Raw genomic sequence first — 26142 nt, 5'->3', positions numbered from 1 at the left:
AGGTCTCTTTCCTTTTGACGTAGAAGCCAAGGTCAAATCATCCTCATTGCTGGGAGAAGCTTGTCTACTTCCCTGAATGACACAACATGGCACATTACTTATGAAGAAAGGAAAGAAAACCACAAAGTTTAGAATTTAAAACCCAGAATAACTTCCTTTTCTTGAATTATGTCAGCTCTGTGAACTAAAGCCAATCAGGTACCAACATGCATTATGCTCACAGTGCTCAAAACTGCAGTCAGAAATGTTTGGGTAGATCCCTTCTGAGAGTGGTACAAGAATAACCAGTCACAACATTTTAAATAAGGGAAGATACAAAGGTAGCACAAAACTGCCCCAGTGAGAGACCAGATCTTCAGGCTTGTCCTGGGTACATCAGTCATAATAAGCTGCTGCTTATTACCATTTTTTTGGAAGAAAAGCTTTCTCACTAGGTATACTCTGTGCTCCTGTGAGCCCCTGAATGAGAAGGCAAATGTCAGACATATATCACAAAATGTTCAGACAAGAATTGCTGAAGGTAAGGAAGCAGCAGTAATTTATTATCACAAGCTATTTCCTTTATAATTATCAGAAAACAAGAATTTTGGGCTGGGCTCTGAAAATCAGTAAAGGAAAAAAGACGAACCCATCCAAGATTTTTGTGTTCAAGATCTATTGTCTTTCTTGGCTTCATAGCACAGGTCTTTGGCATGTAAAAATTAGAGGTGGTTGGCCATACTTTTGATGCTTTTGCACTGATAGCTTCTACATGACTTTGAAGTATGCATTTATTAATTACATACACCCAAGTAAATTCACATATATTTGAGTGCTTTTTTGCAGGTATATTAGTTTCTTTTTATTTGAGTGGCTATTTAGTTCAATTCATCATGCAGATGCCACAGCCGGATGATATAGCTATAAGATTAATAACCATAACATTAATTTATAATTTACATTTATCAGTGTGACAATAATTGTGTAGTCATCCCAGATTTTTATTTTGATTTTCTGGTTTGATCACATCCAGTTTTCAACCAGGGCCAGGCCATACATTGTGTGTTTTATACCATGGGATATCTTCAGGTAGAGGAATAAAATATTTTATAAAATGTCCACTTGCTCTACTCTCCATTTGCATTTTGCTCTAAAAATCTACAAGCTAAACAAGAGAGCTCCATATACTGGTTACACAAAACCAGTATAGCCTATTATTTATAAATTATGACATACTTCAGTATTAGACTTCAAACGACTCACAGTGATTGAAGAACTAGTATGGAAGGCATTATAAGAATAAATTATTTTGCAATTATATTACTTAATAGCTACAGGGTAATATCTATGTCTAGTGTTAATCTTTTGAAGTTCATTTAGAAAGAACAGAGAAAACACAGTATCCAAGAAAATTAAGATGAGTATAGGCATAAGTGTACAATGGATCAAGTTAATTTTTGAAGCAAGTTTAGTGAAGTTAAAAGACTACAAACTAGGAATTTAGTTAGTTGAACAGAGTGGTCAAGCAGTGTTGCATGGTTATGATGCGCTCTTCTAATAATTGCTTTTGAGGATAAATACACTTGTCTGTAAAACTAGTTGTATGCATTAAGAGAGACAAAGGGAGTAAGCTGGAAAAGACTGGAAATGATAGTCAGTGGATTAATAGCTGTGTTCAGAAGGATAACAGGCTTTCCCCTGGGCTCCCCACACCTTCTGCAACAGGTATTTCATACATAACATACCAGTGTGGGAGACTGCACACAATAACTGCATTTTCACAGATTTCTTAACCGGTACAGTAATTCTCTTGCTGAACTGGATGTTTAAAGTAATATTTTGAAAGGAGGGGAGTTTGAGCTATTTCAGATGAGACTGAGAGATGAGAGCAATATAAAACTTGGTTAAATCAGACAACTAAAAATAACCACTCTAAAGTGTAGTGTTAGCACACTGCTAATAAAATCAATGCATTTGCAAAACACAGCTTTTAACTTCTGAAGCTACAAAAAAGGCTCCATGAGTTTTTTTTTTCCACTCTAACAGCTTCTAACAAAAGCCTTTCACAGAAACTAAATGAGAAAGGCTCAACTGATGAAACTTTCAAGATTAAACTTTGCCTTCTCACAAAAGTATGATTAAACAATCTGCACCTGAAACTCAGAACACACCCATGGAAAAAAGGCTAGTGACAGACCCAAAAGGACTTGATACGTTTCCTTGAATCTGTGTGTTGGCAGAGCACTTCTGCTTTTTATGCCTACATCAAGTCCTTTATTTATAAGAAATAGATAAATTTCCCAACAATTTTCTATGTTTTTGCTTAAGTTCAAACTTTACTTTGATTCCAATCTCTTTCTTTGGCTCTTCCTCTGTTAATTTAAAATTTCTTCCCATCTGTGGTGTTTAATAATTAAGTTTTTTCTTTCAGCTATTTTATAGATTGCAAAAGAAAAGAGAAAGGAATAGCTTTCCAGAGTGACTACCAGGAGAGACTATGCTGTCTGTCATCACATTTGCAATAGACAAAAAAGACATTCCAATTATTTTTTGGCTGGACATACAGTCTGTTCCTATGCCCAAGAAATGGAAATTACCTTTGGTACAGGCTGTGAAAGATGTTAGTGTTTCCCTTACAAATCCACTTTTTGGATATAATGTATAACTTCTCAGTTGTGCATTTGCTGAAACATAGCATCCTTGTTCTCTTCTAGGAATGTATTTTTAAACAGACTTTCCTTGGATGTCGTTGGATTAGGAAGTCAGTACTGCTCACTCACCTTCCCTTGGTGGGATGGGGGAAGAGTAAAAGTGAGAAAACTCATGGGTTCAGATAAAGGCAGTTTAATAGGTAAAGCAAAAGCTGTGCACACAAACAAAGCAAGGAATTCATTTGCTGCTTCCCATCAGCAGGCAGGTGTTCAGCCATCTCCAGGAAAGCAGACTCTACCATGCATAATGGTGACTTGGGAAGACAGATGCCATTACTTCAAATGTCTTCCCCCTTCCCTCTTCTCCCCCCAGCTTTATATGCTAGGATATAACATCATATGATATGGGATATCCCTTAGATCAGTTGGGGTCAGCTGTCCAGGTTGTATCCCCTCTCAAGTTCCTGTGCACTCCCAGCCTACTTGATGACAGGGTGAGGTGAGGAGAGGAGCAGAAAGGCCTTGGCTCTGTGTAAGCACTGCTCAGCAATAATGAAAACATTCTTGAATTATCAACCCTGCAGCACAAATCCAAAACACAGCCCCATACCAGCTATCCAGACAAAACCAGCACAGAGCTGTTAAAACAGTAAATGGACTTTTCTTTCAGCTGGTATTGGATTTTCATCCATGTGATGAAATATCACTCTTTCATTTAGTCCATGTGCCTCTCTTTTATTCACTGGCCTGAAGATTTTGGCAGTAAGCAGGATGCAAAATTGTGTATTTAATAAGGCAAAGCTGCCCAAGATGCAGAAGTTAATATCCATTCGGAAATAGTAAGATTGTGCGGCTAATATTAAAAAAGCAACATGCTGGCTCCATAAAAGCCAGTAAAAATATAACTGTTGACTTCAAAGAACTTTGAACAATTTTGCAAACAAAACAGCATGGGCTGCATTAACATTCCATTAAGCAGTTTTCTTCCGCTGCCTTTCCGTGACTTTAATTAGAGCACTAGATTTCAGAGGTGACATCATCAAGAACATTAAAATGACCAGGGTCTTACCAACTTTGTTCTTTCAAATCAAACTATACAATAGGTTGCCGTCTAGGTCAACTATACCTGTTTTCAAATTTTGCCTAAACTCCTGTGGACTCTGTAATGCAGTCCCTGGGTATGCACTTGACTGTGACTGTACAACTCCTTTCTCAGTGTTAATGAAAAAAACAATCAGATTGCGTGTCTTTCTACCTGTTACTGGGACATGACTGTGACCTCCTGCAGCAAAAGGTGTTTATATAGGTGCACTGAACAAGGTGATTTAAAAAAAAAAAACCCCAAAACAAAACCAAAAACCATCCAGAGTTGGCTGCAACCCACTGGCAGTGTTGAGGATGGCCCTGTCCAATGTTCAGTCATTGATGGAAAAAAGGAAAGACCAGGACAGGCAGTGCATGCAGAGGAGCACACAGTCTCTGACAGTCACATGGCACTGCATATTTGCTCCCTCTTACTTACTGACATTTTTGGTGCTATAGCTGGGCAGAAAATAGTGGGATTCATAGCGGCATGGTGGGACCACTAGGAATAGGACAATGTAAGGAACATAATCAAGAAAGACTGAGGACTTTAGCCTGATCTAGTAAGTCTGTCTCAAAGAGCTATTCGTTGTCTCTACAGATTTGTTCTTAAAGATGAAACTATCTTCAATAGAGTAACTGGGTTTTAGAAGATTTACGTATGATGTCATGCCCAAAATAAATGTACCATTATTCCATACTAATGGCATATTATGAAACTGCTTTTATTCAGTATGAGGCAACACTTACCTGTAAGACCAGCAGCTTCTGCTGACAAGAACGCACTCCAGGACAGGAGGAAAAACAGACCTGTTTCCAACATAGGAAACTCACACAGCTTTGTAAATTTTGTCAAGTGCGAAAAGATTACTAAGGAAAAATAAAATCCCAAATGTTTTGTAAGTGAAAATTGCCCCCAACCTGATAAAGAATGAAAGAAAGCAAGCTAGCCCCCTACACCACCTATACATGTTGAGCTCAGGAAAAACTGCACACCTTCTAAATTACCTTAAAGAGGAAAATCCAGTGGAAGTTTTAAACAGGTGAATTCTACAAGTCAGCTATTTCAAGTACTTTTGTGAGTTTTGAATTAATGCCTCACTGGTTGCATTTGGTATTCTTTGCCCAGGAAAAGGGGAAAGTAAGTAATTCTTTTCCAGTTTTGTAACCAAACTGGTATTTATTTACCTTTGCATCAAATGCAAGAAACATGAAAAGCACTGCTTTTTCTACAGTTGTATTTTACAGTAAAAATGCAGGACAACAGATATGCCTTTTATTTCTAACTTAGATAAACTGACTGACTGGATTTGTAGTCTAGTGTTTTAACCTCAAAATACTTCGAAACACTTCCCTAAAAATGTAATTATTGATAAATAGTAAAATAAAGACCAGAGTCTTGCCTAATGTTGAAAAAAAATTCTTTGTGGCTTCTAACAAATGAACTTTCCTGACAATTTGTGATTTGACGATTTGTTTGAGAAGTCTTGAATCACCAGAGGAAAGGTTAAGGCTCACACTAAGGATGCTCAGCCTCAGATATCACACATTTTTTTTTTTTACATCTATAGATTTTCTCTCTGAAAACAAACCATAAAGGATATTAAAGCTGTGACAATGGCATAAGAAGATCCCATAGCAAATGATCCAGCAAAGATTCCTAGGAAATTTCCCACTGACTGGAAGAAAGCAGCCGCATCAAATGTGTTAGGATTCTCCTTAGGACTGTAAATGGATATGGAGCTGAAAAGAAAATGAAGGGATGGGGGAGAGGGAGAGAAAAGGGAATAATGAAGTCAATCACATTGTTATGATTTTGGAATGAATAATTGAAAATGGACATCTTAGGGACTCAAAATGCAAAACAAGGCTTCTCTCTCTCAAGGCTTCTTGTCTCTCTTAATGCATAATGGCAGATTGGAGAGCAAAGCAGATGGAGACTAGGGGGGTGGATGGACCAGTTTATTTTCGAAGTATCACAGTGGAAATCAATAGTCTACTGCCAGTCAGTAAACATTTTTGTACTAGAAGTGCCATAAAGAATATTGTTTCTAGGCCAACTAAACATTAAAAGGTGGTAGGTGTATAAGAAAATTGCAGGGAACATAAATAACTTTGAATTATTTATTGGTCATACGTCTTCAGAGCAGTTATATATTCACAAATATTCTTGATAAAAAGAGCAGCTTTATGGCTGAGGCTCAAATGGGTGACACAAATCACAGTAGGTACCAAATCTGCACAGCAATCTTGTCATAAACCATCTAATAGTTCCCTTCTTGATGTAAATAGAGATTCATAAATAGAGCTGAAACCCTATCAAGAGCTCAACAGTAGGAAACCTTGTGGACAGAATGAATGTTGTCCCACAGAAAGAAATTGCTGCAGTTGGCAAAGGTGACCTTCTGTATCCCAGCCCTGGGTACAGCCATTAAGAGCACTTCTGAATGGGAAACGATGCTACAAAAGGGAATACTGTGCACTAAAGTATTTTTCAGTTTCAGAGCTGTTACTTGCCTCTAGTCAGTTATTGCCCAGAATACTAGTAACACAAAGTATGTATGCCTTTTTTCTTGTCAAAACATTAAATTTAACAGACACAAAATAGTTCTAAGCCTCCCAAAGTAATTGAGCAACATTTTAGATCTTTGTGGTTCTGTTGCTTTCAGTACTGTAGGTCTTTTATGTTCGCTGTCAAAGAAAATGTAGTCAGCTTGGCACTGGATTCGAGAAAGCAGCTTGGATTGCTGGAAAATGATTGGTATTTTAAGCATTAAAAATTTAGAATTTTAAAAATGGTTTGACTATTTTAAGCTCTTGCATATTAAGACTCTGATCCCTGCAGTCTGATGTCTTCCATCTGGAGATGAGGCTTGGAGATGAAGCTCTGTATGGAGGATTTTCTAAAAAGTTGCATTCATTTAGGAATTCATTTAGGAATGATGAAGACATGTGAAAACAGATCTTATGCTTTCAGTCTGTAAAAAAGGCACAAGGATTCTAAAGGCATATGGTGGAGCACCACTAAAAGTGACTGGTGAATACTTCTCCTCTACAACAGTATCCCGGGGGGAGAAGGGAGGAGTGAGAGAGTGGCTGCATATTCTGAGCTACTGGGTGGGCTTAAACCATGACAAACAGAAATTACTTAGCACCAAAACCTGGTATCTCCAGCTATGCTGATTACCACCACTACAAAAAATAGTGAGATGATTTGTAGCAGAAAGTGCTATTAATGTAAGTACACAAAATATGTTTCCCAGAGGAAATGCTAATTAACAACATGTTCTATCTAAATTCGCAGTCCTCTTTCAATCATGACTCTCTTAGATCAGGGTTCAGTTATAATTCTTTGCTTCTCTTGCCTTCAGATGATTCTTCAAATATTTATCATCTCTGTCCTACTCAAAATGTATTGTTTTAGACCCCATATGAAATAAAGAATTGTATTAAGTCATAGATACATTCTGTAAATCAATGGAATAGTTCTATGGAAATGCTATCAACTGTGACATTGTATCTTTGTAGTCTAATTTACTAAGTGTATTTTGTATACTTAGGGAGGGCTTTGGTTTAGTCAGTTATTTAAACTATTTGGTAGTGTAGCTGGAACTGTAAGACCTAAAACTTTTAGGTGCGTCTTGACAGCAAAGCACCCACTTGGTTCTCTGATTTGCCCCAAATAAGTATACAGCTGCTGTTCTGTATCGCTTAGTGAATTATAAATCCAGAAATGATCTGTTGTGCCACAGGTGCTGCTGCAAGTATTGAGTGGAGAATTCAGAGAGGTCAACCTGACTACATCGTAAAATCAAGGAAAATTATTCTATTCTATCGATGGGCTCTGCCTATGGAAGGGATGCTCAGTAATAAAAAATAAAACAAAAAATCCCAACAAAACAACTTGATATGTAGTAAAAGTTTAGTAGTCAAATGTAAGCCATAGTCATTAACTGACTTTATATTATACACTTAATAGAAAGTTAAGATACTTCATATGAAGGAAGTTAACCTTAAGGCAAGGAAAGTTGACTTTGTTAAGACCAGTTAGAGTTCCAGTTTGCTCTCCAGTTTACCAACATCTTTCAGGTATGGAGAAAACAAGAAGAAAGCATCCTATTCTTAACGTAGCTATTTCAGGATCAAATATGGAGTGACTCATTCTCACTGGGAAATTTTTCTACTCAATATACCCCCAAACCCCATGATTTTTTAAAAGCATCATAACACAACATATGCTCATTATGCTAACTGTGGTTTCTGGTCTAAATCTTTCCAGAACCCAAGCTTCCCTGCAGCTCAAAGAGTATTTAGTTCTATTTTTCATTTTGCATTGTTCTGTACTAGAGCTATAATTTCTTTTTCTATATATTTTTCTTCTTTAACACTAACTTTTAACCCTTTTAAGCATCTAAAATGCATACTAATTTACTTGATAGTTTTTTTATATGTATCTGCTGTATTTCAACAGAACAGCATTTCATCCTGTTTATTCTAGTACTTCCTGCCAAGCCAATTATGTGACCTAAAACCTAAATTACAGAGTTTAACACTAGAGAGAATGATAATTAAAAGTACAGCACCGCTACTCTGACTTCTTTTCCTCAGAGAGCAATTCAAGAAACATGCTGCATGACTTGCCATTTTGGCTATCTGTGCCTGATACAAAAGGGGTTTATCACAGTTCATTAACAAGCAGTATGTTAGAATTTGATACTAAATTTGAAACTGTATTTAGTTGTTAACTATTAGGGGCTAACTGTTGACTTAGCATGAGAAAAAGTGGGTTTATTGCCCTAAATTTGTACCAGAGTTGAATTACGCAAATCCTGAAAATAAATGCAGTAGAAAATTATTTTCAAAGATTGATAAATCAACAGAACTAATAAAAAGTTATGCTTTATTGGCCACCCATTATGAGATAGAGTGGAAGGATAGGAATACAAAATTTTTGTTGGTTTCTCACTGAATGCTTTACTGACATATCTCACAAACACCTGCCCCAGTCCTTACTATATATTTAAATTTGGTTACCTCTGTCCCTCCTTCAGGTTGGAGCTAAGAATACTACTTAGGTCCTTTGCTGGTTCTTGTAAGATTATCCAGCACTTTCTATATTAGAAAACTATTTAACAGGACCCTTTTTCTTTCCAGTTCTTCTGTGCTTCCTTGACCAAATAACAGTGGACAGGGTTAAGTGCTTTCCCAGCTTTTAAAAAGGAAATCTAGGCAATATGTATTTATACAACAAATTGCAAGTTAGGATGGGTAGCTTTTGCTTTGAACAGAAAGAAGGATTAACAGCTTGTGTAAGTTTTACCACGCGGATGATTCTGTTTCTTCCCTCTCTCATCTGTTAAGATCATTTTAGGATGAAAGCTCAGCACGATGAAGAATGTTTCTTTCTATGGACTTCTATAGTGATATCATACTAAAGGTCCCCATGACAAGCAGAAGTGCTATTGCAGTAGAAAGTATGCAGTCATGTTTCCAGTTACATCTTAATTGGTTACTTTTTACATCTTCAGTTATGCTCAAGGAAAATACCATTTATTCATAAGATCTGTTTCTTCCTGTATCTTTTTTTTTCCTATAAGTTTTTCCAGCCTGTGAATATAGCACGAACAGCTTTTTATCTTTAGAAGGGAAGATCTCTTTCCATTTGCTAAGTCTAAGGGCTTCCTTTTGCCCAGTGACCTCCTTCCTATTTGCCATACTATCATGCACCACATAATATTGCACAGAAGAGGATCAGAAACAATCTAAAATAATAAAAAAAAAATCATATCTGAAAATACAAGAAGGTCACATATTCCTTAAAATAACTTCATTGGATGAAGTGGGATCTCCCTCAGGTGATGAATAATTATAGAACTACACGGTGATTTCATCAGCTTCTAATTAAGAAAAATAAAACAGGCCACGAAAAAAATATTCTGAAGTTCAAGGTTATTTTTAAGAGGGGAAGAAGGTTATTTTTTCCTGACATTGTATAGAAAATAGTAGGTCACTACGTTAGAAAACTTGGAGCTTTCAGAGAAGTGGATTGAACTAAACAGTTTCTGTTCCCACACAACTTTTTAACTACGTAGTTCTCCTAAAAGTGTTGGAAGAAAGACGAAAGGACTGAACTATAATTTTCCCCAGAATGTAAGTGTTTGAGCTAGAAGTCAGATGTCAAAGTTCAAGCATAGCACCTGACACCTACACCTTCTCTTGGCAAGTTGTATGTTGGTAAAGGCTTTCTCATAAAGCAGCTTCTCACGCAGTAAGTATAAGTAGATGAGCTATAAAAATAAAAACAAATAAAAGAAGTTTGGGATATGCGCTGTCAACAAAAGCAAATATGAAGTAGAGAAGTTTGCAGACAATTAAGGGAGAGCAGAGAGACACGATAGTGCAGGAAGACTTTAGGACTAGTAAAAGCAGACAGTTGTAGCAGTAGTTTGTGGCAAATTATATAGAGAACCTCTAGATGAAAATTTCCCACAACAAACTGTCAGATGTGTTTAAAACACTGATCAGTAAGCAACACAAATGCGCAGAAGGTGCAATGAAAGAACATAGATGAGTTCTCTGTACATCTTTCTGCATAAAGAAATCTGTCTCCCTGGAATTAATTCCTGACAATATTTGCAAATGTTTAGAGATTTAAGGCTTCAGAAACATGGATTTTACAGAAATACACATATTAAACTTTCTATTCATATGTGTATAAGAACTGAAAACAAAAAAGTTACTAGTGGCAGCGTTACTGCTCAAGTGGTTATCATCTGAACCTTCGTTTTTCTAGATATCTAAAACTTAATTCTTCTTGGCAATACATCACATTGCGGTTTTTATTCCACTCACAGCCTGGTTTCAGCTCACTGCTAGCAGTGCTATTGGTTTTAATTCTAGAAAAAGATCCAGTAGTATTTTAGAAACTATCTTTTAGCTGGGATTACACTATTCTTTTTTCTCCGTGTCATGGCGTACTTGCTTCCTCTCTTTTCTGTTCTGACTTTTGTGCCTGTCTAGTCTTTTCCAGACTTGATAAACTATTAGAGGACATTTTATTTTTATTACTTTGAACCAAACTAAAGCTTACTGTTGTCATATATAAGACTTTTACTGTTCATGGAAACCTTTCTCAGGATGGATTGTTATCAGCTCCAAAGTGGATAGCTGATGGCAGATGCCAAAGCACTAGCCAACCTGGAAGGGTAAAGCTGTCACAGACTTTATGGAAAGCATAAGTTTTCCCATTTATGAGGAAAAGCACTATCTGCATGAAAATAAAAAATGGAAATCAGGTTCTCTGCTAGATTTTCGCTTAACATAAAATATCATAGGCTAGATCTACACTTAGGCTCCTTTTTAGGTGACACAAAGCATTCTCATACCTGATGTAACTGGATAGCTTAATGCATTTCTCAGCAGTATTACAAAGCAGATGCAGAATTTGAGTGACACTGTCCATTAACATGGGCAGTCAGAAATCATTTTAGCTCATCAGGAGTCATTTTTGGCGGCAAAGGATAAATAATTTCCACACCAGTAACTATTTCAGTTTTGTTCTGTGATCAGATCCAAGCTGACACACAGCAGCAGTTTGCAGTACTGTCAGAGAAAATAATGAGTAGTTTCTGATGTTCCAGGTACTTTCCATAATGCAGATCTTAGTTCTCATCTACCCTCAAACATTGGAGACTGTAAAAATCTGTCATTCTCCCTCTTTCTTCTCTCCCTCCCTAGCCATTACTCATAGGAAGCCTGCTCTACCTCCTTAGGGAGCCTTGGAAACCATCTCTTTATCATGGTGATCTCATTCTTGCCCTGCAATTTCCAACACCTTTGCCTTAAAGTTATCTGGTAGCTCACCAACCTCGATAGGGTTGAACCCAATACCCTAGTGCCTAGGAAAAACCTCCTTGAGCCCCTCGTGACATTGGTGCTGGGAACACTCCTGCCTCTGACCCTGAATACAACTCAGACCTGTAGTCATTACAGACACATAGAAAGGAGTTGTGAGATGGTAGTCTTGACAATGAGTAATGGCCTTATGGGCCAGTGAGATGAACAATTTCAATTCTGAAGTCATATCTGATCTTGTGTGGAGCTTCTCTAGCCCTGTGCATCTGAGAAATGGTTATGTGCTGTCCTAATGTATCTGTACAAGTATCTTAACTTTTCATCTTTTCATTACCTCATTCTAGGGAGAGGTAAGTGTCCTGGGTTCAGCAGTAGCAGTTACAGAGCAGAGTCCATGGGACCTCTACACAGGATGTCACCAGCAGCGACCGGGAGATCTTCAAGGCCCAGCTAGCTCAGTTGGTAGAGCATGAGACTATACTTTCAGGGATCATTTCTGTAGTTGGTCACGAGAGGAGAGTGATCGCACCTGAACGGCGTCACAAACCACGAGGGTGAGCTGTCCAGGCCTTGAAGATCTCAAGGTCGCTGATGGTGACATCCTGTGTCGTTTAAACCATGACAGTAAGAAATCCTGATGAACAGCAGCTTGGACTTAAAATTCTTTGTAAAAGAAAACTAAGGCTTTAATAGTAAAATATACTTTCATTTATCTGAGGCTTGGTACAGGAATGTTTCATTCTTAAATCATGGCTATTGCTTCTAAATATCTAGTTTTCATAAATCTATTTGAAAATATCACAGTTGTTTTCCAGTGACAACTCTTTTACAAAAAAGCTTGTCCCGTATGTTTGAAAAGGAATGAAGCACAGCAGCAGAAAACAGATGGCTGATAGTGGGTCATCTGTGATAGTATGTGCTACATTCTGTTAAGCTATTACCAGCATCCGACTGCCCCTACTTAGGAGCTGATCATACCAAAAGGCACATAATTTACAGATTTCTGTGCCTGCAACTATGATCCTTCTCATCTGGACACCAGAACTGTAATCCAGCTCATTGTTTCCAGTCTTTTCAAACGCTGCTTGAAAAGAAATGGCCTGTGTATCTAGAGCAGCTTGAAGTCTGCCCTCCCAGTTAGGGAGCTCTTAGTGCTTCATCAGCTGCATAGATGCTTATAGTGCAAAGAATTAAAAACAGAGAATCAACTATGAAGGATCATATATCTATCAAACTAATTATTATTGTATTAATATGCACAGCTCAATTCCTCCTCTGCCTTGCATATCTCTCATGCTTACTCTCTTATGCCTACTCAAATAAGAACTTATAAGTTAGAATGGTACTGTAAAAGATACACATTTTTCTGCATAGAAAACACGACTGTAAAAGATACAAAACAGTGATTTGTCAAACCACCAACTCTCTGAGTTAACAACAAACAATGAATGAGGAATAAGCTCTCCAGTCAGTATCTAGAGGAAAAAAGAAATACATTCCTACATGTTATCAAATCCTATATGTTACTCTATTCTTATATGAATCAAATCTGCTGCATGCTAGTTAAACAACCCAGGCAGAGCATATTCAGTGAATAATAGTACCTCATACTTTGTAAAGGCATCTTCAGGCACCTAAGAAATGCAATAATCCTTAAGAAACATTTCAGTTAAAACTGTTTACTGAACAAAAAGAAAATGGAATAAAACAAAAAGAAATACTAAACTATATTTTGCCTTCCTCCTTCTGGTACTCTTGTCGAGAGTTATCATTCACTCCCAGCTCTCACACTCAACAATCTGAACTTGTAAAATGACCTAATGATTTGTATTTCTCTAATAACAACATAGTGTGCAGCACTTCCTTCCTTCCTAGACGGTTAGATCTTTATCTCCTGTCATCTTTCATAAAATCACAGAACGGTTAGGGTTGGAAGGGACCTTAATGACCATCTAGTTCAAAACCCCTGCCATGGGCAGGGACACCTTCCACTAGACCAAGTTGCTCAAAGCCCCTTCCAGCCTGGCCTCAAGACACTTTCGGGGATGGCGCAGCCACAGTTTCTCTGGGTGACCTGTGCCAGTGCCTCAACACCCTCACTTTATTTTCCTACTGTCTAATCTAAATCTGTCCTCTTATAGTTTAAAGCCATTTTCCGTTGTCCTGTCACTGTGTGCCTGTGTAAGAAGTCCCTCTCCAGCTTTCTTGAAGGCTCCTTTAGGTACTGGAAGGCTGCTCTAAAGTACCTCCAGAGCCTTCTCTTTTCCAAGCTGAACAAGCCCAACTCTCTCAGCTTGTCTTCACAGGGGAGGTGCTCCAGCCCTCTGATCATCTTCATGGCTATCCTCTAGATGTGCTCCCACAAGTCCACATCCTTATGCTGGGGGCTTATTCTTCTCCTTATAGCATTCTTTACTTTTGTATTATCCTTTAATTTCTTGTCTGTGAGCCACAAGTCTCCAGAGTTACTCAGAGTTGATAAATATTTATCAAAAACATCTACACAATCTTCCATTCATGTGACCTTACCACCAGTTCAGGGTGATGAGACCCTGTAATAGGGATTCAGTGAAAATTATATATGACTTCGGGAAGTCAAAAACTGAATTGATGTGTAATTGCAAGTGTTCTATAAGCAGAGGCAAAAGAGTTTAATGTGCTCTTGGAGGCTTAATTCCATCTACAGCTCAGGTTTATTTGTACAAAAGATGGAATACTGGAAAGATGGGTGGTCTTAATTAAACTCCCCTTCCACAGTAAAATTATGGGCATAATTCTAGGATGAGGTAATGAAGCCTTTCAACCACCCTTGTCTTTTACAGTGACCACAATCTTGCAAATAAATGTGACATTTTCTATGTCAATTGAATTCTACTTCCTTGTTGATAGAATGATGTAGCCTGATGGTTGCCTGCACTGAGTGATACACATTAAAACACTGCAGCCGATTGCCACTAAATGACTATGATTTACTGTCATTCTGCTTGAACGCTCTAGATGAGACACTGCCTCATACTACCATTACAGTGATGAGTATCTGAAGTAACTCCAATGATTCAAGGCAGTTGTTCCAAATACACTCTGGTGTTAAAAATGAGTAGAATATGACCCAAACACTTTAGAGAACCTCTCAAAGACCTTGGTTATTCATGAAAAATCCTTTGCTATTATGGGCAACTAGTAGAGATTAAGCAGAAACAGTTTGCACTAAACCTTTATTGAATTGTAATTTTCTTAGAATCACACAGCCCATGATTTTGCTCAGGAGCAGGTTAAGACTGAAATATCCAAAAATTATGTATATTTTATTCCAGACAGCATTACCTTCATTAGGGTTTGACTCATAACATTGTAGCAGAACTCACTACACCTGCCTGCAGTGTGAAATACCAAGGGATGAATAGCAGCCTTCACTTTGTAATAATAGGCAGTCCTTGTCCTTCACAAATGCACAGTCCTACTCACATCACCCTCCTCTGGGGTTTAAATCAACTTCTTCCTGAGAGTTAGATGGTTTAACAGTACTACAGTACACTACAATCTTCTCTGAAATCCCCTTGAATGAATCTGAACGAAGGCATGGAGGGGCAATATAAGATTACTGATCAATGGAAGAACATACACAGCAGGTTCTTACTTAATATTCAGAGCTTTCTATTTTCCTGTGGCCCCTGCACATGAAGATCCTGTGACTGATGCTTTCAAGGGTTGTGTATCTGATTTGTGTTCACAGACAGCATTCCAAATTCACTCCCAAAGACAGCATGAGGAATCTCTAAGTGCCCAGCCCTCCCTGTATTGAGGAAAACAAGTAGCCTGTCCTTCCATTCCTTCTTTCCTCTTTGTCAGCAAAACAGCAAAGAACACCATACTTACCACTGGTCAGCCAAACCTCAACTGTTCCATGTAACTGCTCTGTTTTAGGTGTAACAGAGGTGTCAAGAGGAAGGACAGAACTGTGACCCTGCTGCTGGTGATATGATACAATGAATTCAAAGCATTAAGAGAAGGAACAGGAGAAACCGAAAGGAAACTGTATCTTTGTGATTTCTATCAGATCTCAGTTCCTTACAAAGATAATGTATGAACCACAGGCTTTCATAATTTTTTCTCAGGCACAACAGCAGTAGGTTCTGTTTTTCTTCTGTTTGTCCTCTATTTTACCTCCCTGACATAAATTGTCCATGACATAAAAGTAATTTAATGAAGCTGGACTATAAGATAATCTTTGGAATAAATCTAGAGTTTAGTAAGTAATCATTGAAATATGGATACTCTTTGTTAAGAAACCTGCAAGCTACTGTTTGCATTTAAAATAAAACCTATATAGAGCTAAGTCTGCTGCTAGAGGATGCAGGTGGTCACTGGAGCAGGTGGATAGCCTATTGCCAATACTGAAGTGCTGTGCCACATTTCTGGCCTATCAACAGCCTCAGGCTTTTTCACTTCCTCAATGTTTTCTGTAAGAGATTGAGAAAGGATCCCCCAGTCTCCCTTCACACAACTCCAGCATCTTTAGGAATCTGTGAACAGAGTACACTAGAGGGCCTTGATGCTGAATGCAATCGGCTAAGATAAACTGCATTAAATCACATAAGAATTAAGAGTGAAAGGAGTCTGAAAGTCTATCCAAATTTTTTTCTGTTTCAGTGTTCTCCCTCACTCTTGCCTAAGACTCTCTAATGTGTAACAAATAGGGAGACACATGATCCTTGGTATGTCTCCACAATACGGTATACCATCCCCATACAGTCTGTGCTTGCAAAACATATTTACCATAGTCAGAAGGGGTTTAAATAGGAAAATAATTTTACGTTTCATGCACATTTTCCATGTCTGGAGCGCAGTTTGTCAATCTGATACCCAGATTCTTGTGGAGTTAAAAGAAAAAAAAAGATAAATTGAATGCTTTGAGAAATATTGGAAACAAATGCAAACAAAATGGGCCATGTGATTTCTAATGTACCTGGGCCATAAGCTGGATGACCCTATCTCAATTCTGACTTGGAACAACATGACCTTGAGGTCAGTGCAAAACCTCTCTCTTTAGCCACATTTTAATAGGGAAAACAGTACACTAAAATCTCAGGCAACATAGTACGTTGCAAGTGACATGAAGCAAAATCTCAAGGGAAGGATAGCTCATTTTGAAGTCTTTTATGTTAACATTGTAAACTACCTATGAATCTTTGCATTAGAAACTAACAAGTTTCAAGAATGGGTCACATCTTCCCCCCCTTCATCGCCCAGGTGAAGGCACACCCAGTGTACCCAGCTTGCTGTTTCTGTGCTTCAGCTGAGACCATAGGTAGCTTGGCAAATCTCGGTACTCCTATAAATCTTTTTTGCCCACTAAACAGATGATAATTTTTGCCTCTTGCTAATCTGGATTTGACATGAGCCACTAATCTAAAGAAGACAATCTTTTAAATCTCCAGAGCTGTACAATCCCACCTACATTTCATTATAGAAAATATTTTCTATATATTTCTTTTAAAAAACAGGGCTAGTGAAAAATGACTCTGGCATTGTCTGAACGAAATACTATACTGATAACAGAGCTTCTCTCTCAAATATTAGTTCCACTTCTATTGCTTTATAATAAATGGTTGCAGCTGTTGCCATGGCAATTTCATTTTTAAAAATGTTTCTGAGCGAAGACAAGAAATGCAGCTGTTATCGTGAGAAAGTCTAAAATAAAACCAGATGTGAATTGTATGCTCTAGTGTTGGCAGTAATAATGTCAGAAACAAAACATGTTACATGTATTGTTTTCTTGATGTACTGGAGCTGAGGATAGGGATTTAGGGGTATTCTGACTTGCGGGTCTCTGTTCCTGATCCAAATATAGCAAATGAATAGAATGAAATTTCACCTTAGGGAAAGGCACATCACTTGCTAGAAAAGCTGGTCAGCCTTGCATAGAGAATAGCAGTAATATTCCTGTAAGAGCAAAGTAGGCCCAAAGCTTTCCTCATTTACCTTTCTGATAATATGCGAACATTCTATTTTTTTCAGCTTGTAAAAAGAAAAATTCAAGCCACGGTAGAAATTAAAAAAAATGCAGTCTTACCTATTGCTTGTTACCTTGTCACTCTGCAGCCTGAAGTTCTCTAAAGTCACTGCTATACCTTTCACGTTCGACACAGAACATAAAACCAAAATGACTGGGCAGTTCTCTTCAAAGAAGGTGCAATTCAACAAGTCCCAACACACGTACTAATAGTAATCTGCTGTAAAAATGCACTGTGTTGGGGAAGTATAGTCCATTCAATTCACTTAGGAGAAAAAAGTATTGAAAGAGAGAATTTCTGAGAAGCTGAGAGGAATAGCGCTGGACTTACTTCAAAGTGGAAAAAAAAAAGAAATAAAAAATTGCAGTTATATGTCTGGTAAATGCTGACTGAAAAGCAATTGCCCAAATCTTGAACAGGAGGTGTTTAGAGATGGACTGTGCAGTCTCACACAGTATGGGACTCGGTCAGGATGGCGCATGGATTGAAAGGTAGCTTTGCATCTGTCTTGTACCTTTTCTCCTTGCCTAGTTGCTGCAAAAGACTATTTGGCTGAAGCCATTCTAAACTGTAGCTGGCTATCCACAGTCTCAGTGGCTCATTTAAGCAGCTTGGGGCTGCTGAGAACAACAGAGGTGTAGCTGCTGAACCTTATGGGAATTGTTTTGCTCAAGCGTTAAATCAGTGGTGATTATGACACCTGAAAATAATCTTTACTCTGGGGGATTACTCACTGTCAGTCGTGGTAAAATAAAACAAAGAGGAGGAATTACCAGGCAGGCAGTGAAGTTGATGTGGACAGAATTGCAGTCCCAAACTCTAAGGAAATCACAATGGTAAAAATTCTTTTTATCCTTAAAAGTTATAGTAAGAAGAAAAATACTAGAACACACACATTCCATTTTTCTGATTTCTGTCTTCAAGGATAGTTTCCTCAAAACTGTTGTTACAGTCTTTATTTCCCTATCCCTGGTACGGAAGTTTCAAATGATAAGCCAGTTTCAAGCAGTGCTACACAAACATATGCCACGCTTGAAGAAAAATTTAAAAGCTATTTGGAATTGTGACAATAATGTGGATAATATAATCCTAACACTGCCCCCCCCCCCCCCCGCCCTTTCCTAAATACACTGCAAATCACTTAATCTAAGAGACTTTATACCAAATATACTGGATGGGAGTTCTTGCTTTGATAAGAATACATTATTCAGAAGTACACATGCTAAGGTTTTTGAACATGTAACTGTCAGCTGGTAGTGAACTATTCCTCAAAGGTAAGATTAAGAGTCAAGTAAGATCTCCCTTTGTTTAAAATTAAGGTATCTGCTATTACCTGTGGCCTAGATCCAATGACTCTGGAAAATCTCACAGAAATGATAGGCAGCCAAATAGACAATTTTTCTTTCTGGATTTGTGAAGACTTCATTGATTTATGGATAAACATTTAGTATAGCACACTAATTTCCACCACTTAGTTTTAAAATAGATACTTCCTCTTGACAGGCACTTCCATGAGGCTTAAACACAGCTATTAATAAAATGGAAATAATTCTGGCTAGCTTCATTACCCTCACAATTACTAGAACGAAGGAGTCTTGCCTCACAGGTTTTTGCATTTACTTCACTCTAACAATGCACAATGAAACAATGAAAACACTCTCCTAGCTATGGGCTAAGCCCTGCTAACTCTAGAAATAGAATGTAAAACTGTGAACATCCTAAAATGTTGGTTTAGAAATACCATTAACATTACTCTGTAGGTATAAAAATACTGTGATAAAGAAGATGTGCACTGTTAAATGGTCCAGGAGGTTGAAATATTTTCATTCAGCTATAACCTTTTCTCAGTGTGTCTAAGGGAGAGAACAGAAGTCTGCTAGGCACTCCATTATTCTCATCTCACTATCATTTTGGCTGTGCTTGCTACAGATCAGTAGAACAATGTAGAAAGGAAGAACTGTTTGATTTCTTTTAAGTGAGTATAAATATGCAATGAATGGGGAGGCAAAATGAAAATGCTCTATGCTTAAAAATTATTTAACTTCTGTGAGATTTTGTAATGAAGAAATTACTTTGAGAAAATTGTGAATATCAGTTTATTCAGTGTATTGTTGGATAATATTTTATTCAAAGTTTTAATCATATTTAAACCTTCCTTTTCAAATCCAAATTCTAATGTTACTAGGTCTCCCCAGAAATATACTGAAATTTCATTATGAATCCGAACAACATACACATATGCATACTACATTCAGAATAACTAAATCATTATAATTAGCAATTAGTTGGGAACATCAAAGTACCAAACACATTAGGAGGAAACTGGTAGCAAGACTGGATTTTTATTTCTTTGGTACAATGGTCTTTACAGGACATGTTCAGAAGTCCCATTTCCCTGAACATAGCAGAAATGAACAAGTTTTGTCACACTGTCCTCTTTCAGGGCCACTTGCACAACTGCTGTCCTCAATGTTTCCTCTCTTTTGGTCTAGCTCATACCTGCAGTATGACAGGAAATGCCCTAATTTTATTTGGGTTGTGTTTTTGCATGGTTTGTGACTTTGCCACAACACCACCATTTAGGCTTCATTTCTGTGCTGCATTTGCGCTTTTTGTGAATACTGTTTCTTTAAAAAAAAAAAAATCAGCCGTTTTGCAGAACCAGTACAAAGAGAATACATTTGTGCTTATCTTGGACAGAAACCTTACAACTACATAATTACAATGCTGTGCCACTTTGAAATTCAGACTTGTCACTTCTAAGGGGAGGAAATAGGAAATTGCCCATCTGTTACTCATGCATCTTTCACCCTTCTGAAAATGTGCCAAAACTGAGCAATTTTTTAAGGTTTCTGAAATGTTTAGTTGACAAATCTCAGCAAAAATCTGATAAACTTCAACAGCTAAAAATCTAAGCTCTCATTTGTATTAGGCATGTGCCATCTAGAACTTACAATTTTTTTCCTGCAATTGCTGATCCCCAAATTCTGCAATCTACTGTTCTGCCAGCCTTCAGAACTGATCAGCAGCATCGCTCTGTCTGGTCCTCTGTCACAATGCAATAAGGAGATTAACAAAGAGGTGTGTCTGTCTGTAATAAGGACAGGGTATCTCTTGGCTTTAAAGAATGAAGGTGATTGGATTAAAAGTTTACAGTCCTAGCTTAACTTTAGAAATAGTTTCTTTCCATCTCAGGTGGGAGACAAAAGAACTGGTGACTGCAACAGGATTGTTGGAGGAGGTCATGCAATTCAGAATAGGTAGAGCAAGACAGAGATGGTGACTCTTGTCTATTGGAAAAATAAAGTCAAGAGAAGGAATAAGATTGAGACCAAAGAAACAGAAGATGGAAACAACAAGTGAGTGAGGCTCTCTAATCATTAGAATAAATCCTAAAACCAGAAATTTGCTGAGTCTTACCATTTAAGTAGCTATGAAATGCAGTAGCTAGAGGTATGCAGTCTCTCCTGATGCACCTGGCACTCAAGGAAGGCAGCTGCATGCTACTCTTATCAATTATTCTCTTTGCTCAAGTGACAAAAGAATATTCTGAAAATGATGAAGTTCCTAATCCGAAAGGTGAAACGTACACACTGAAATGATGTCTTGGGTATGGAGAGGGGGAGGTTTCTTTGAATGATAAAATAAACCTAAAAAATTACATTTGATTAAAACACTTACAGAAGGTGCCTCTCAGCTCTTCTGTAAGACATTAAAATCTTGGGGCATTATGTAGCATTTGAGTACTTGATAACCTTTGCACTATTTTGATGTGCTTTATGGATGATTCTCCATGCACACATAAGTATGTACGTACGCATGTGCACACGCAAAAGAATTTCATGTAAAGTTATGTCAGTTCACTCTAACAGACTCAGGAACTTAAGGATTTGAGCCTTAAAAGATCAAGGCTTTCAGCAGGAATGAGTTTACCTGATGTTGTTCTTAGTAAATAAAAAAGTTGAAAGATTTAGAGCAGGTCAGAATGATGACATTCAAATTAAACTGCATGTAGAGCACATAGCTTCTGGAGGGGTTCACAGAGGGATCCCTAGAGACGTCAGTCTTTCCAAGTGCTTCTGGGTAGCCAATGGAAATATGCTGTCCATTCTGCCACAGTGTGAGGGGGTTCTTCTTTCATGTAATCACAACCTGATCTTCAAAGAATAAAATAATTTTGATGGGAGTTCTTCCTCTTGTGACAACACCTCAGTCATTTTGAGATAGCTGTAGCCTTCAATATTGTATTTCTGGAATGGATTTGAACAATGAATAGGTATTGGTGGGTACCCAGTAGCTGGAATGGCAAGCTCTCCCCCACCTTTCTAATACATTCTCCTCTTTTGTCTTCCCTTCCAAGAAGACTTGAAAAATATGTTGATCTACTGTAAGTCCTAGACAGACTCTTATGTACAGTATCTCATCCAGAAAGGATGAAATTAGCTTTCTTTTGGAACACTTCAAGGGAAGTAGTATCAATACATTCATTTTAAACCGAAAGGGAGTTGTCTCCATAAGTAGAATTAGACTCTGAATGTAATTATCTTGCTCTCAGAAAATCTGTCTTATTCACTGGAGAAAGGTTATTTGGACAAGGGAAAAACATCTGGAAGAGCTCAAAAACAAGCTGACTTTTACCAGGGTGTACTTCAGTTCTGGAGAGTTCCCAATAGAAATCTTTGAAATAAAGAAGCTTTGATGCCATTTTGGTCATTTGTACAGAAAATGTAGCTAAATAGTTGCCTTTTAGATGTGATTTGCAAGCACTGTAAGCAGCATTCATAATCCTGAACATGCAGTTCATATTTTTTAATTTTATCCGTTTGTTTGTGTATAAGTGGACAGAGATACCTGCAGCTACTCTGATTTTATTAGATATGACAAGTACAGACATTCCCAGCTGATTTCAGCTAAGCTACGTTTTCATGTATCCCTGAGGGCAATCTCCATAACAGTACTCACTGAAATCTATTCTAGTTTAGCAGACTGCAACTGAAGGCTGCCTACTCAAATAAATTATATAAACAAAACAGAGCCAATTAGGTAACTATGGTGGGTTGACCTTGGCTGGACACCAGGTGCCCACCAAGTCACTCTACCACTCCCCCCCTTGGCAGGGAAGGAGAGTAAAGAAGATAGGAAAAAACTGTGGGTCATGAATAAAGAAGTTTAATAAAGCAAAAGCAATATGTGGAAGCAGAGAAAAGTGAAAGATTTATTCTCTCCTTCCCATCAGTAGGTGATTTCCAGCCAGTTCCCAGGAAGCAGGGCTTAAGTACGCTTAGTGGTTGCACCAAAAGACAAATGTTGTAAGAACAAAAGCCCCATTCCTCCTTCTTTCTGTTAGCTTTTATTGCTGAGCAGACATTATATGATGTGGAATATCCCTTTGGTCAGTTTGGGTCAGCTGTCCTGGCTGTGTCCCAGGATCTTGCCCACCCCCAGCCTACTGGTGCGGGGGCGATGTTGGATGCCCTGATGCTGTGGGAGCACTGTTTAGCAGTAGTCAAAACACTCGAGTTATTAACACCGTTCTACCTACCAGTACAAAGCACAGCTCTATGAGTTCTGCTATGGAGAAAATGAACTTCATTTCAACCAGACCTAATACAGTAACATGTAGCTAGAAAGACCTTTAGCATCTATTGACTAGAAGCTAAGTAGAATTTTAATGTGGAGCTGATATTAGAAAAAGAGATATGAAATAGCAAGAAGTGGAAAAAACAGAATGATGAGAATTACCTCCTGAAACCATTCTGGTCAAAATCACCATTTTCACACTGAAATGCCATCAAGAACACGCGTTACAGACATTCTAGAATATTTCCCCCCAGTTTATGCACAACATTGGTCAGTACAGTAAGGCTTATGGAACAAAAAGAAAAGAAGTTTTATTAAGCAAGGACACCATCATTTTATGTAGGATAGCCTCGCGACTACATGCCTTAGTCGTCGTGGGGGACTTTAACTACCCCGATATTTGCTGGAAGACTCACACAGCCAGTCATTCACAGTCTAGGAGGTTCCTCGAGTGCATTGATGATAATTTCTTAATGCAAATGGTGGACGTACCAACTAGGGGAGCAGCGCTGCTAGATTTAGTACTCGCCAACAAGAAGGGTTTGGTCGAAGTGGTGACGGTCAGTGGCAGCCTTGGCTGCAGTGACCATGAGATGGTGGAGTTTAGGATCCTGTGTGGGAGGAATAGAATACCTAGCAAAGCCACAGTTCTGGATTTCTGAAGGGCCAACTTTGGCCTCTTCAGTCAACTGCTAAGGGAAGTCTCATGGGAAAGTGTACTAGGCGGTAAAGGGGCTCAAGATAGTTGGTTAGCATTCAAGGACCGCTTCTTCCAAGCTCAGGATCGGAGCGTCCCACTGAGTAGGAAATCAAGTAAGGGATCTAGGAGACCGGCGTGGTTAAACAAGGAGCTGCTGGGCAAACTCAAGTGGAAAAGGAGAATCTATGGATTATGGAAGGAGGGGCTGGCCGCTTGGGAGGAATATAGGACAGTTGTTAGAGGATGTAGGGAGGCAATTAGGACAGCTAAGGCCTCCTTGGAACTCAATCTTGCTAGTCGGGTTAAAGACAATAGAAAGGGCTTCTTCAAATACATAGCAAATAAAACTAACACAAGAGGCAATATAGGCCCACTGCTGAACGAAGTGGGTGCCCTGGAGACAGAGGATGTAAAGAAGGCAGAGGTGCTGAATGCCTTCTTTGCCTCTGTCTTTACTCCTGCAGACTCTCCCCAAGGGCCCCGGATTTCTATAGCCCCAGAAGGAGTCAGGACAAAGGAGTTTGCTTTGGTAGATGAGGATTGGGTTAGGGATCAGCTATGCAAACTGGACATCTGTAAATCGATGGGTCCGGATGGAATGCACCCACGGGTGCTGAGGGAGCTGGCGGAGGTCATTGCTAGGCCACTCTCCATCATCTTTGGTAAGTCGTGGGAAATGGGCGAGGTGCCTGAGGATTGGCGGATGGCAAAGGTCACACCAGTCTATAAGAAGGGCAAGAAGGAGGACCCGGGTAATTATAGACCGGTCAGCCTTACCTCCATCCCTGGAAAGGTGATGGAACAACTTATTCTTGACTCCATCACTAGGCATATCAAGGATGAGGGGGTCATTAAGAACAGCCAACATGGTTTTATGAGGGGGAAGTCATGTATGACCAACCTTATAGCCTTCTATGAGGAAGTGACTAGGTGGAGGGATGATGGTAGAGCAATACATGTAGTTTTTCTTGATTTCAGTAAGGCATTTGATACTGTCTCCCACAGCATCCTCATAGATAAGCTAAAGAAGTGTGGGCTTGACGATCAAGTAGTGAGGTGGATCGAGAACTGGTTGAAAGGAAGAAGGCAGAGAGTTGTGGTCAGTGGCGCAGAATCTAGCTGGAGGTCTGTGACTAGTGGAGTTCCTCAGGGGTCGGTGCTGGGACCGGTGCTGTTTAATATTTTCATCAATGACCTGGATGACGGAACTGAGTGCACCCTCAGCAAGTTCGCTGATGACACAAAACTGGGAGGAGTGGCTGACACACGAGAAGGCTGTGCTGCCATTCAGCGAGACCTGGACAGGCTGGAGAGTTGGGCGGGGAGAAACTTGATGAAATTTAACAAGGGCAAGTGTAGAGTCTTGCATCTGGGGAAGAACAACCCCATGTACCAGTACAGGTTGGGGGTTGACCTGCTGGAAAGTAGTGAAGGGGAAAGGGACCTGGGGGTCCTGGTGGATAGGAGGATGACCATGAGCCAGCAATGTGCTCTTGTGGCCAAGAAGGCAAATGGCATCTTAGGGTGCATTAGAAAGGGAGTGGTTAGTAGGTCAAGAGAGGTTCTCCTCCCCCTCTACTCAGCCTTGGTGAGGCCGCATCTGGAATATTGCGTCCAGTTCTGGGCCCCTCTGTTCAAGAAGGACAGGGAGTTGCTTGAAGGAGTCCAGCGCAGAGCCACAAAGATGATTAAGGGAGTGGAACATCTCCCTTATGAGGAGAGGCTGAGGGAGCTGGGTCTCTTTAGCTTGGAGAAGAGGAGACTGAGGGGTGACCTCATCAATGTTTACAAATATGTAAAGGGTAGGTGTCAGGATGATGGAGCTAGGCTTTTTTCAGTGATATCCAGTGATAGGACAAGGGGCAATGGGTGTAAACTGGAGCATAGGAAGTTCCACGTTAACATCAGGAAGAACTTCTTTACTGTAAGAGTGACAGAGCACTGGAACAGGTTGCCCAGGGGGGTTGTGGAGTCTCCTACACTGGAGATATTCAAGGCCCGCCTGGACAAGTTCCTGTGTGATGTACTGTAGGTTACCCTGCTCTTGCAGGGGGGTTGGACTAGATGATCTTTTTAGGTCCCTTCCAACCCTTGGGATTCTGTGATTCTGTGATTCTGGGAAAGAAGCTCTTTTAAAGTTCCTGCTAATAGCAAGTTTGTTTAGTTTCCCAGTGCTCACATCTCCTGTTCCAGATGGTCAGTGACGTGAAACTCTAATTATCATCAACAAAATAAGCTGGGAGTAAACCCTTCCTCAAAGGTAAAAAGAGCAGATGGACAA

The 26142-nt window shown here is 39.0% G+C and overlaps 1 protein-coding gene and 1 non-coding gene across 2 annotated transcripts in view; one reads left to right on the top strand and one right to left on the bottom strand.

The window, feature by feature from the left end:
* SLC9A9 (solute carrier family 9 member A9) overlaps positions 1 to 26142 on the bottom strand; it is a 207940-nt gene that overhangs the window by 120855 nt on the left and 60943 nt on the right. Inside the window, exons 7-8 of the mRNA XM_065674907.1 lie at positions 5318 to 5456; positions 4464 to 4569 (exon numbers count right to left, since the gene is read on the bottom strand). Of these exons, the coding sequence (XP_065530979.1) occupies positions 4464 to 4569; positions 5318 to 5456 (245 nt within the window). The remainder of the gene's footprint in view (positions 1 to 4463; positions 4570 to 5317; positions 5457 to 26142) is intronic.
* Positions 12039 to 12163, top strand: LOC136012471 (small nucleolar RNA U3). The gene has a single exon (XR_010611772.1). It is a non-coding gene; the product is annotated as a small nucleolar RNA U3 (small nucleolar RNA).

Source organism: Lathamus discolor, chromosome 3 (assembly GCF_037157495.1).
Source record: "Lathamus discolor isolate bLatDis1 chromosome 3, bLatDis1.hap1, whole genome shotgun sequence".
NCBI lineage: Eukaryota > Metazoa > Chordata > Aves > Psittaciformes > Psittacidae > Lathamus > Lathamus discolor.
Note: the sequence above shows the minus strand (reverse complement) of the source record. Positions and strands in the feature narration are given on the sequence as shown.